Genomic DNA, 12,613 nt, shown 5'->3' with positions numbered 1-12,613 from the left:
GGGTGAGAGATACTCACAGTTTTGTTCTTAGAAACTGTGTAGAACAATTACATTTTGCTAATGGTATATATTTTATCTCTAAGGGTGACCCAGGCCCTCAAGGTATCTCAGGGAAAAGTGGACCAGCAGGAATACGTGGTTTCCCAGGTGAAAGAGGTCTTCCTGGAGCCCAGGTATACTCAATATTTATGTCAAGCACCTGAATGCAGTTTTTGCTCAGAGTCATGAGCAAATAAGGAGCGATATAAGCTATGTATTTCATTATCTCTGTATATGTATATAACTGCATGTGTTGGTTTCAGAAAACACTTCCGGTCATCTATATTTTGTCAGATGTTGCCTATTTATAGTCAATTTATATGTATTAAATTGCCTTTTTTCTTCACTTTTATCAGGGTGCACCTGGACTGAAAGGAGGAGAAGGTCCCCAAGGCCCACAGGGTCCAGTTGTAAGTATGATGATAATCGATAGCCTTGCTCTCCATAATTGCAAATTATAGCTCTTCTCCCATTACTCTCATGCTGTGATCCCACTGTGTGTGCAATAGAAAATAAACATGTGTCAATCAAAGCACTCAATTCTTGATTTCTGCTAATTGCTGACATTAATGAGTGCAGAAGCACAGACTTTAGGAGGTCGGAAGGATTTGCTTTGGCAGGAGATAAAGAACTGTCTAACCTGTTACTATTCTCAAATAAATTGGAATTTTAAGCAAAAAATGTCATGAATAGAAAAATCCTGGAAAGGTAGTTTGAATTTGTCTTCTAAGTCAATGTTTTATTTAATAATTTGTCATAAGATAGGCTTCAATTTCATATATATTATATTGTTTGAATGAGACTTGAATTTTCTGTTACATGAAAGTGTCAAATAAAAATGACAAATGTCATTTCCTGGGCTAATAGCGATTGCCACACAACAATGAAGCATCATGAAATAATTGGCAATGAGCAACCATCAGTTTGACTTCACATTTGTTCCTGAAGATATGTGAAAACTCTACAGAGAAACAGAGTACAGCTCTCCTGATTTTCATGCCACCTTTGTTCTTTGCAATGCTCTGAAGTATCTCTGCAACACACAAGATGCAGTATTCACAAGCCTATTCTCATTTTATCCTCTTCCCCCACGTATATAACTGAATATTTTCTTAAATCTCTTCCCAACTTATATTCAGTGCAAATTGGAGTCATGCTAATCATCTCATAATACTTTATGATTTCATCGTCATTTCTGCTACCAGTTCCTTTGTTTAAAACTTTTGTTATTTTACTAACAATGTTAACTATTTTCCATGACTCCATTCATTTTGCTACCCATCCTCTATCAGTCTTTTTCATTGGTAGTAGAATATCAGTTTTATTTACTTCCCTAACTATGACATTATCTTATTGAACCACTCTTATGGGTCCATACTGCCTTCAAAATCAACTTACTATTTGTGGCCTAAAAGCCATCTACATTATGTGATACTAATAACAATGATATACCCATATCATTATCCTTATTGCCCCTTAATTTCTGCCATATGATGTTTTGACAACCCCACGTAACTCAAATCCCTATGATTTTTGACAGTATTATACAATTATTGCTTACAAGCCTTTACCTAATCTTCAGGGGGTTCCCCTCCTTTTTGTGACCTCTGAAGCAATTGTTGAACTCACATGCACAAACCTACATCACACACATACAAACCTAAAAGGAAAATATTTGAAAGTAGGACTTAAAGGAATAAAGCATGTATATTGTCTAAAGCCTTCTTTTTATGTTTTTAATTAATTTAATAATTATATGCTATTTTATTTACTGACTCACAGTATTTGTTGTTTTGGGTGTGGCATAACTTTATATAGCGAAAACAGATGTGTAAAAGGAGAGACAAATTTCCCAAATTTTACAAACTTGCCATGCATTCTTTACCCCATCACTGTTGACTACTCTTTTCCTTACTAAGACTTAATATTTTGGATTCTATTTCCTCCTTATTTCTTCCTTATCTTACATGTTTTTTTTGTGATAATTCCTTTTTCTTCTCCCTTTTCTACCTCTCTGTTCCTGAGGGGATTGTTTCCATTGTATTTTACTCGTTTTTCAGGTGAGAGAATAGAGATTTTTGGAATAATCGCACTGATGACTCCAGTTTTTTATCCTACTTCCTAAGAACATAGCTGTTTCTCCCAAGTGGGTTGATCTGTATTCAGACATAATGGCCAGGACCAATACAAAATATTGCAGCACTAGTACAAAACTTGGAGATGATCCCTCAGAGTTTATACTTTAAATTCTAGTGAAGTTCTTCTGATCTTCTATTTTGTGTTATTTAAAGTATATCATTAGGAAAGTGTAATGACTTCACTTCATAGTGTTATGATGATGCTCACCTTGGCCTTAAACATATGGAAATACTGTTTTTGTTTTCTGCATGCATAGCTTTGTAACACAAGAACTTGCTTGTGTTTCTGTCTCTCCTCAGTGACCTACATTTATACTGAATGCTGATAAGATTTGGCTGTTTTCTGCTTTCATATGCTTTTCAAAAATCTCCCTAGAATATGAACTAAACATGAAAGAAACTGATAATATATGTTCTCTACTCTATTCTTCTGTGCAATGCCTAGAGAAACAGCCCTTATCCTCACCAGTTCAAGAATCCACACGGATGACATAGCTTCTAGTTTTGTTACTGTTAAAGGGTTATAGGGAGATGTTGCAACATTTTAAGGGATGTGTTAAAGAAGGAGGGAAAGATACTATTAAAGAAAGATATTGAATAGAAGGTTTAATCTTCATAATGTGAAAAGCACATTCTCCTTTTAAAGTTAGAAGCAATAGAAAATATGTTTTCTGTAGTGGATAATATGTAGTATGGAACATTGCTCATAGGAATAAAGAAAGAAAACAACCTTTGTGAACCATTGCTTTATAATTCAAAATTACACAAATAATAGTTCTGTGATTTTTAGCTTTTTGGCATGTTTTTTCCAATTGGGCATTTTTGATACATTGCCATTGCTGGCCAAGACACAAGAACACAGTAATACTTTGTGTTTTAAGCTCTGCCTACTTAACACTGTGACCTTTGTGGCACAATGGAACCTTCTAATCTTAGAGGTCTGTTAGTGACTTCAGTTTTATAACTACTAAAGATTATGCATGTCTTTTATGTGTAGAACTGCTGGCATAATTATCTAAATTACGAATCAATTAATTGTATTCATATTTTAAGATAATCACTTTCTGAAGATCTCTACATACATCATAATACTAAACATTTCAAGTAACCACAGGCAATTTCTAATCATCTTTTATTGATGAGAAAATGAGCTATAGAAAATATGCTCAAGATCAGAAAAGCAGTGGTTCCATGGCTGGGAAGAGAAGGTTCACACTAGCAATTGACATGTTTGTTTATGGCATGCTTTGTGCCAGTCACTACCACAAGTGCTTTGTCATTGGAAAAAAATAACTGGAAATCCTTGCCTTTGTGACCACTATCAATTTCTCATTTGAATCTGTGTGTCTGTTTTATACATAACTGTTAATGTGATCATTTTATTTACTACACAAAAGCAATTTACTACACAAAAATTCAAATGTTTCTTTTAAATAAGGTTAGATACCTAAATTTTATGAAGAATACTAAGCTTGAAAATGAGTTTCTTAAAGCTAGGAAGTACTATATTACATACTGTTTTCCTAGAGTCTGTCACATGAGCACAGAATACCAACACACTTGTGCTGAGTGTATAAATAGGACCTTCTTCTAAAAACGTATAAATAGGACTTTCTTCTAAAGCTGAAACTCAAAAAAAAGTGACAGAGTACCTTACCACTATTTCAGTTATGACTGAAGAATTAGACACTTTTATTTGTTCAAAGCTGCTCTGAGACTATTTACGATTCCCAAGTTTGCTGTACATCATTTGTTTAATCAATAGGTATCATCAGAGATTTTCATTTTACATTTATTTGTATATAAAATAAAAATCATTGCTGAGCCTTCCATTATTACAGATATCTAGGCTTATGGAATTTCTGTAATAACAAGTAAGAAAAGGGACTTGCTCTTATACTTTTGGGCACAAGTATACACTGAAAAGCCTCTTTGTGTTTGATCATTTATTTTAAAGCTGATGAAATCTGACAAGATCATGAGAAATATTCTAACTACAGAAAAGCAATATATTTTGTTATTAATTTTAATGTAGCCTACAAAAGCAAGATGATAATCTGAAATTTAATCTTGGAAATGCTTTAAGGTAGAAAGTACAATAGTTTGGTTTTTAATAATCACATATATCTACATACTCTGCACAGTTTCTTAGGTTCAAAACAGCATTCTATCTCTGCTTAATGCACATTAAAATGACTATATAAAATATTTAGTTTAATTTTAAATATTAAAAATACTTTACTTTCAGCAAACACATTGTTCCAAAATAAAAGCTATGTATCACACATCAGTCATAATACATCAATTAGGGTGATACATACATCTTTAGATTTTTTCATCACAACTTATGGGAAAAATATTAAATTAATGTTCTGAAAATTTCTATTGACTGTCCTTGAATGACTCAGGTTTTAACAAATGCATATCCTCAATACATTATTTCATTATATTTATATCTATATGTTTTTTCTAAATATGTATGTATTTGTGTCTGTGTATATATATATGTGTGTATATATAGAGAGAGTGTGTGAGAGAGACAGGAAACCAGAGACAAGGATACACAATACTAAATACTAATGCAATTATTTTACAGTTGTGTTCTCATATTTATTATTTGTAACATTTGATTAGTAAGGAAATTATAATTACACAGTTATTTATTGGTTATTTCCAGCATGCCAAATATTTTCTGTGATTTTTTGTATTACTCCAGCTGAATTTTAACAAAATTCTTCAAAATTCCTTCCCTTAAATTTGATACCTCACAACTATAAAAACACAAGTCAAATGCTTCATTTAGTCATAAAATAACTGAGATGAAAAAGATATCACATTTTCATGTTAATTTTTCCTTTTATAACATCAAATTTGAATCTTTCAATTTACTTAATTACTATAAATAAAATTCATGAATGAGAAGTACTTTGTTACAGAAAAAATTAACGAATTAATATGAAGAAATTTAAGGAACAAATGTATCTATCATCATATTCAATGAATACATTAGGCAAATTATGTGGGATTAAATTCAAAGAATTCCAAGGTGGTAGTCATTGAGTATTGATATCCACAGAGAGGAGGAGCAGCAGGCTTCTCATAGTGCTGAAGGAGTTCCAAAATTAGAGTCCCCCATTTTAGAAAATGACACCCCTTTAGTTTCTTTGAAACTAAATGAAAATTGAAAAAATTACAGATTAAAAAATTGTGAGATGTTATGTAAATATGAATTGTTGAAGGTCATACTGTTGTTCATCTAATTAGTGTAATTAATTGCTTACCTAATGAAAATATAAATTACAATAATTTAGATAAAATGTATTTGCTTAATATTATGATTGCCAATATATGGAAAGTATTATGTCAGCAAATCACTACTAGAATAACTAGGTGTTTTCTTTAATTGGTTGCTTTTTACTCTTTTGGCTCTTTGGGGAGCCCTACTTCCTCTATCACAAAAAAACTCTAAGTGTTACTTATAAATGCCCTGCCGGTCTTATCTTTACTTGTTTCTAACCAGCTTCCCTTAAATTATTCCATCTACCTTTTGTCTTTGGGCTTTCATCTTTCTCTAGTTCTGTATACCTTTCTTTACTTCCTTCTACATGACTTTCTGTGTAACTGAGTGGAGGGTCCCTGGAGCCTTCCTCCTTATTATCTCTTCCGTAAATCTCCTATTCCCAGATTTCTCCTCCCATTTAGGTTCTCTGCCTGCCAGTCCCAACTATCCTTTTCTGCCAAACTATTGGTTGTTCTTCTCTTTATTAGATCAATCAGGTTTTTTAGACAGTTAACACAGATGTACACAGTTAAATAAATACAACATAAAAGAGGACAACATATCTTTGCATCATCAAACAAATATTCCAAGCATAAACAAATGTAACATATCTTAAAATAATATTCTAGAACAAGTTTGAAATGTTACTTATATGTGTGTAATAACTTAAAGATTCTAAAAATCATATTTTTAAATTCATCTGTATCATAAAATTACATGGTAATTTGTAGTTTCATGATCCATCTAGGAGTATAACCCAAAAACTGGAGTGTACTGGATACTGTAACTAGATTGTATTTGAGCTGTGAATAATTTAATATATACATTTTTCACATTTCCTACACTCAATATTTTCTCTAAAATTTACATCAGATACATAGAAGGATAGTCTTTTCAAGATTATGTTTTAAATCTTTGGAGTATAATTTACAGCAAATTAGTTAATAAATATAAGTTGTCTTTTTTAAATAGGTTGTACAAAGTTTACCATATGTGAGTTGTCTCATACTGTTAATGAAGCCAGTGGTCAATAAATGGCCAAGATAAGTTTACAGGTTCTGAGCAAAGTTCCAAGTCTGCTCTAATAGGATACTTTACTGTATAATGCAAATCTGAGAACCTGTAAGCTCAACTTTCAGGACGTAGAAAAAATAATATTTAGCAACTTTGAAGTGAAGCTCAAAAAGCAATTCAAGCAGTAAAGAGTGTAGGGAAGGGATATGTTTACCCTTTTTTATACAAGAATAAAATTATGCAATGTTCAATACTGGATGCATATTTATATAGCATTGTGTACAGCTGTGAAGGCAGATTTTCAAAGCTACCATCTTAAAAGCACAAAGTTTAGGGTGTCTTTCATTTCAACATATTTTCTTAATGTCAACATCTGCCCTCAATAATAGAATTAGCATTTCTTCACTCAAGTGGTGGGTATAACTACGAGTGGTTAAAATTCTGTCAAATATAGCTTCAAAAACTTTTAGTAGATTATGTTTTTGTTATTAAATAAATATTTCATATGACGGTATCTGTTTTCACTCTGAATGACAAGATATCTGGTTCTCATGTTCTAGGGCTCTCCGGGAGAACGCGGCTCTGCAGGCACAGCAGGGCCAATTGGTTTGCCTGGCCGTCCAGGTCCCCAGGGCCCTCCTGGACCAGCTGGAGAAAAAGGTGCTCCTGTAAGTACTGTTGAGGAAAAAAATATATGACACTGACAACCTGCACACATGATTACTTTTTATTCGAGAATATTAGCTCTTCATACTTCAATGCATCTCCCTGCATATGTGCCTGGCATGTGAAGACAGCTCCTTATTTTCTTACAATAGAGAAACTTTGAAATTTAATTAAACAAGATGGTGTTTTCTCACCAGTCATGATATCTGTGAGGGAGTGGAATGTTATTAAAGTAAAAGACTTCTAAATTTTGCTCATCTAGAAAATAAAATGGGAGTTTTGATTAAACTTTATATACCTCACTGCTTTAGATTTGAAAAATGTTGAACTTTTTACATCTTTCAGAACACAACTTTCATCTTAGGTGTTTCCATGTGCCATAGATATATCTAACAGGACACACTTGAGGTTCCCATGTAATTTGAGTTTGGCTCTATGATGAGTGAAACAGGAAATGTGATTATTTCATGCCATATTTTTTCGATTTAAATATTTGTATCTCAATTATTGTGGAGTTTATTCTGTTTATTAGGTTTGTCTTTGTTTCTGTTTTTGATTCAATCACATTGAATTTTATAAAGCATCCTCTAAAATGAATACACAAACTAATTAAATCAGTATAGATTAAAAAGCGCTATGATGCTCATAAAATATAACAATACTTTTTTCTGTTATGTGTGAGATACACAATTGAGTTTTAACTTGTAATTCAAACATCACTGTCCTTTAATTACTGTCTTCATCTCTAGTAATGGAATTATACTCATTGTCCATATATTTTTGGTTTCAATACCCTGTTCTGATCTTCAAGTCCTGTGATAGAAAAATACAGTCCATTTCAGAACTGTGATAGAATATTATACTGAATAATTCAGAATGAATAGTTATATCCTGATCCATGGTACAGAAGTTAGGAAATCTGAAATGAATCGTCCTCATCTTAGGGGGCCCTCGTGTTATTCAGTCTTAGGACCAGGGAAGTCTAAATGAGCAAAACCCTTTTTTTACTATGCATTTCTGTAACAATTAACCCAATCCATTTCTAATGCCATAATTTCTCTTTGCCCTCATGCAATGATCCTCTCTCATTAGGCCCAACCTTCTAATCATTTCACTGACAGTGACCTTTCCATATGCTTTTGGGAATATGTTCAGACCTTGGTAGGCATACTGATTGTGTTCTTTTTAATTTAATCAGAAAGTTAGAATGAGTCCTTGACACTGTTGAATATAGTTTTTGCTTTGCAGCAGATCCATATTGCATATTTCTCTGAGAATTTTTCTGAAGTTGTATGCTTTACACTATACTGTTCATTGCTAAGAGATAGGGGGAAATGGGCTCAATGTGTTTGATTCCAGTTAATTAAACATTTAGGTCATACATAACTTGTGCAATAAAGGATGAATGCAGATAAAAGGAAATTTGTTGCTTTTCCTTCAAATTGAAAATATAAGTTCTATGGTGATAATGTATTCAATCCTATGATTTAAAGTGAATACATATTTTGGTTTATAAAGAAAATATTCAATCAAATACCAAAGTAAAAAATAACTGACAGCTATTTTAAATTTTAATTTAGATAGAATAATAGCAATTATTTTTATTTTAATTTTAAATAGCTTGTTTTACATGTCAATCCCAGTTTCCTCTCCCTCCCCTCCTCCTGCACCCCCCACCACTCCCCCCATCCTCCCACCCTATTGCCAATTCCTTCCACATAGGGGATACCTAGAGTCTGTCATTTCACTCAGGGTAGGGTCCAGGAACTCCCCTAAGAGTCCAGGCTGAGAGAGCATCCCTCTTTGTGTTATGGACACATGATGTCTGTTTGTATGCCAGGGATAAACACTGATCCACTGCCCAGGACCCTATAGGTTGCCCAGGCCTCCTCACTGACTCTCACATTCAGGGGGTCAGACTAAAGCCCTACAACTTTTGATAGTTGGTGATATCATGGCTAACCCTGAAATCTTTGCTCAACTAGGCTTTTTTTATTTTTTCACACCTAGAGATTCAGATTTTCAAATTATCGTACCTTTTGTTCATCAAATAGTTATTGAAAAAAAACTAACTGGTAGATACTGAAGTCAGTATCATTTAAAGAGAGAACAGCTTACACACAGTAGCAGAAAGTAGTTCTGGCAGTGTTGGGTTAAACTACCCACAGATATTCATGCAAAAGTCTTGTGAAACTTCAAGGAAATATTGGCCAAATTTTTACTAAAACATTCTCTGTTTTCTGAATTCCAAACATAATTTTTTACCTTAGTTGATATGCTAAGCAGTTACCAAAAAATAGAGGTTCACATGAGGTAAAAGACATGCTAGATCTTGTGGAAGTCAAGCTTGTAATGTATTTCACCTAAGACCCAGCATCTTGAAAAGAAAGGAGAATGGAAAACAATATCCAAAACTATGCAGAGTCACTCCTCACAATTATAGTTATGGCCTAGACATGATCTCCAAATTATCAGTCAAATTAGGATCTCTTGGAGGTGGAATTGGAAAGGGTGGATAAACCTTTTCAACTTGTCATTTGGCGATGAATATATTGATTGTGTGTTTGATTCTTAGAAAACACTATGATTTGTGTAGATGACTGCCACCTCCTTGTATTATAGACAAATTCCATTAATTCTGTGTATTTTGGTAGTGTAGTTGTAGTAATGTGAGATGAAGAAATGTCAGTCTGAAAAAAGGGGAAGTCAGTGCTGTATATTACTGTGAACTAGACAATATGAGTCAGGAATTTCAAGGAGTATCTGTTTTCATTTTTTTTACTATGCAAGTATGTGTTTGTATGATTTTAGAATGGTGAGGGGCAGACTGTAAACCTGTGGTGCCATTTAGAGCTATTTTATTCCTCTTGCCATTAGATGTCATTGGGTCCCAGTAGGAACTAGATTAAAATTATGTGTCTAGTTTCTTCTCCTACTTAGGTGACAAAATACTGTTACACAAGTACTTGCTAGGAGAAAAAGTTTGTTTTGGTTCACACTTGAAGGTACCCACAATCAGTGGCAAAAACTAGGCAGAAACATCTTAAAGTAGCTGATCACTTTGCACCTCTAATAAAAGTAGAGAACAAAGGATGAAGGTTTGCTTCTCCACTTAAAATAATCTAGAATGCACCAGCATAGGATTGGTGTCAACCATTGTTGGGCAATTCTTTCCAACCCAATTAACATAATCAACAGAATCCCCCACAGTCTTGCCCAGAGCCTGGACCTAGATAATTCTAATTTCCTTTAAGCTGACAGCTAACAGTAAGAATCACAGTGAAACAAGTGTTTACTCTGAGGAATGATAAGCAAATACATTCACCTAATGATGTCGGTTATAAATGACGTGACCCGCTCTTTGATTGTAATGGTGAAATGACGTTGGAGGAAGAAATAGATATGAGTGCGTGAAACCAGCAAGTTATTTCAGTAGCTCAGAGAACTACTAATATTTGAGAAGATGAAAAGAGGAAGAAAACTGGGAATGCTTTTAGAAAGTAAATTTGATGATGACCAGGAGGTAAACTTCTAGTAAATGGATTTCCTATCAGTCATGTGGTCCTGAATTTGATACTTAGCACTAACAAAATAGTGTTTTTAGAGGTAAGTAGAGACAAAACGCATAAACATACATCAACATAAAGGGTCAGGAGACTGTGAGCTTAAATGGGTGACAGAAGGGCAAGACTATCACTTGTAGCTTCTCTGGTAATGCAACAAGAGAAAAAAAAACACTGAATGTAATCAAGAACATTATGTCCATCAAAACCAGTGGAAATTCTAGTATGGGAATTGCATGATTTTAAAGCCTGAAAGCTAGCCTTATTTTTTTTTATATCAGCAGAAGTTGTTTTCATCAGCAACGCTCTATCTTTCATTGTGCATCAATTCACAAGTAGAAAAGCGGTGCTTCTGCTAGAGAGGCACAATAAAAACCAGACAGAAAGAGAAAGCCAAAACACATGCTGTTTGGCACCAAGAAAATAGACACGAGTTAAAAAATCGAAGCTAGTAGATCCACGAAAACACCTGTAAAAACAGAAGAAACCCACTTCATATGAGGCGTATCAAAATTTCATGTATGTTTAAGTTTAACTTCAGCTGAACCTCATTAGCTCTGGAAGGCAAAGCATAGCCTCAGAGAGACAGTACCCACCTGATTTGTCAAGGTTTGTTGGGTAAAATTATTTTCAAGTATTTATTTTATCAGTTGTATCTAATAAACTTTATAGAGTGTAATCAGAAACTGATAAATTCTTAAAACTGACGTAAGTTTTCCTGGTATTGTTAATTACCCACAGAGTGCACCTTGTTGTTTCTGTTTGTTGTTTATCGCTTGCAGTTTGTTTCCCAGAAATATTAAACAATTTCTTTTCCAAATATAAGAACTGAAGTGTGTAGAAGTGTGTGTGCATTGTTTTACGTATGTGTGGATGTACCATTTTTTACACAATGTGTAGCATTCATGGATTTCTTACAGCAATTTAATGGCATGTTGTATTTTGAATGCAGGGAGAGAAGGGTCCTCAAGGCCCTGCAGGTAGAGATGGAATCCAAGGCCCTGTGGGTCTTCCTGGGCCTGCGGGTCCTGCTGGCTCTCCTGGTGAGGATGGAGACAAGGTTGGTGTTATTGTTTGAGTTAGTGAAGCATATTAAGTGCTTTATCAGGGACCACATATCTAGCCAAAGATTAACTCCAAAGTGGAAAATTTTTCAATTTTTGATACCTTTTACATAAGAAAAAGTATCATATGCCCTTAAAAGATAAATATGCCTTTTATAAAGCAGCATACAGAATAGAAACATAAAATATAAGAGAACAATGGTTTCATATTTTTAAAAACTATCTTCCTTAAAGCACTGTAAATAGAACATAATTATTTGTACATTTAGTCTTGAGTTATGCCATAAGATTTATGAATAAGCTGCATTAGCATTGGTAAAGGATTGGTAATTCTTTTTAGCAACATATGAATAATAAATGTTCTGATTTTTTGTACAAAATATGTGATTTTATTATTTCAACTTAGATTTTACTTCTTTTATAATATGTAGAAATTTTGTGAATTACTGTTATTGTAATCTTATTTCTTGGTAAACTGGGAAGAGAAAAAAATCCTTTTTGATTACCATGTGCTTATATGTATGTATCTCAATGTACTTCCATTGTCATTCATAAAACCATTGTTTTAAGCTGTGTTTGTAGTTGTAGTCCTCAGTGTCAATGCTGACTTCATCTTCCTGTATATTGCCCAATTATAGAAAACCAGAGGCAGAGAGAAATTTTACACTGAGATCATGGTTTTGAATACCATCACGTAATTTTATTATGTGTAAAATGTTAAAATTTGATGATAATGATGAAATTTCAGGTATGATGACTTGGAAATAAGCTTTAACATGCATCTTTCAAACACAGGGTGAAATTGGAGAACCAGGTCAAAAAGGCAGCAAAGGTGACAAAGGTGAAAAT

At 33.5% G+C, this 12,613-nt stretch overlaps 1 protein-coding gene across 8 annotated transcripts in view; it reads left to right on the top strand.

Annotated features, from left to right (window-relative positions):
• Col11a1 (collagen type XI alpha 1 chain) overlaps nt 1–12,613 on the top strand; it is a 189,704-nt gene that overhangs the window by 124,136 nt on the left and 52,955 nt on the right. For all 8 annotated transcript variants that reach the window (XM_040752004.1, XM_040752002.1, XM_040752003.1 and 5 more), the window contains 5 exons: nt 84–173; nt 396–449; nt 7,032–7,139; nt 11,653–11,760; nt 12,560–12,613. In XM_040752004.1, the coding sequence (XP_040607938.1) occupies nt 84–173; nt 396–449; nt 7,032–7,139; nt 11,653–11,760; nt 12,560–12,613 (414 nt within the window). The remainder of the gene's footprint in view (nt 1–83; nt 174–395; nt 450–7,031; nt 7,140–11,652; nt 11,761–12,559) is intronic.

Source organism: Mesocricetus auratus, unplaced genomic scaffold (assembly GCF_017639785.1).
Source record: "Mesocricetus auratus isolate SY011 unplaced genomic scaffold, BCM_Maur_2.0 Super-Scaffold_100009, whole genome shotgun sequence".
NCBI classification, from domain to species: Eukaryota; Metazoa; Chordata; class Mammalia; order Rodentia; family Cricetidae; genus Mesocricetus; species Mesocricetus auratus.
Note: the sequence above shows the minus strand (reverse complement) of the source record. Positions and strands in the feature narration are given on the sequence as shown.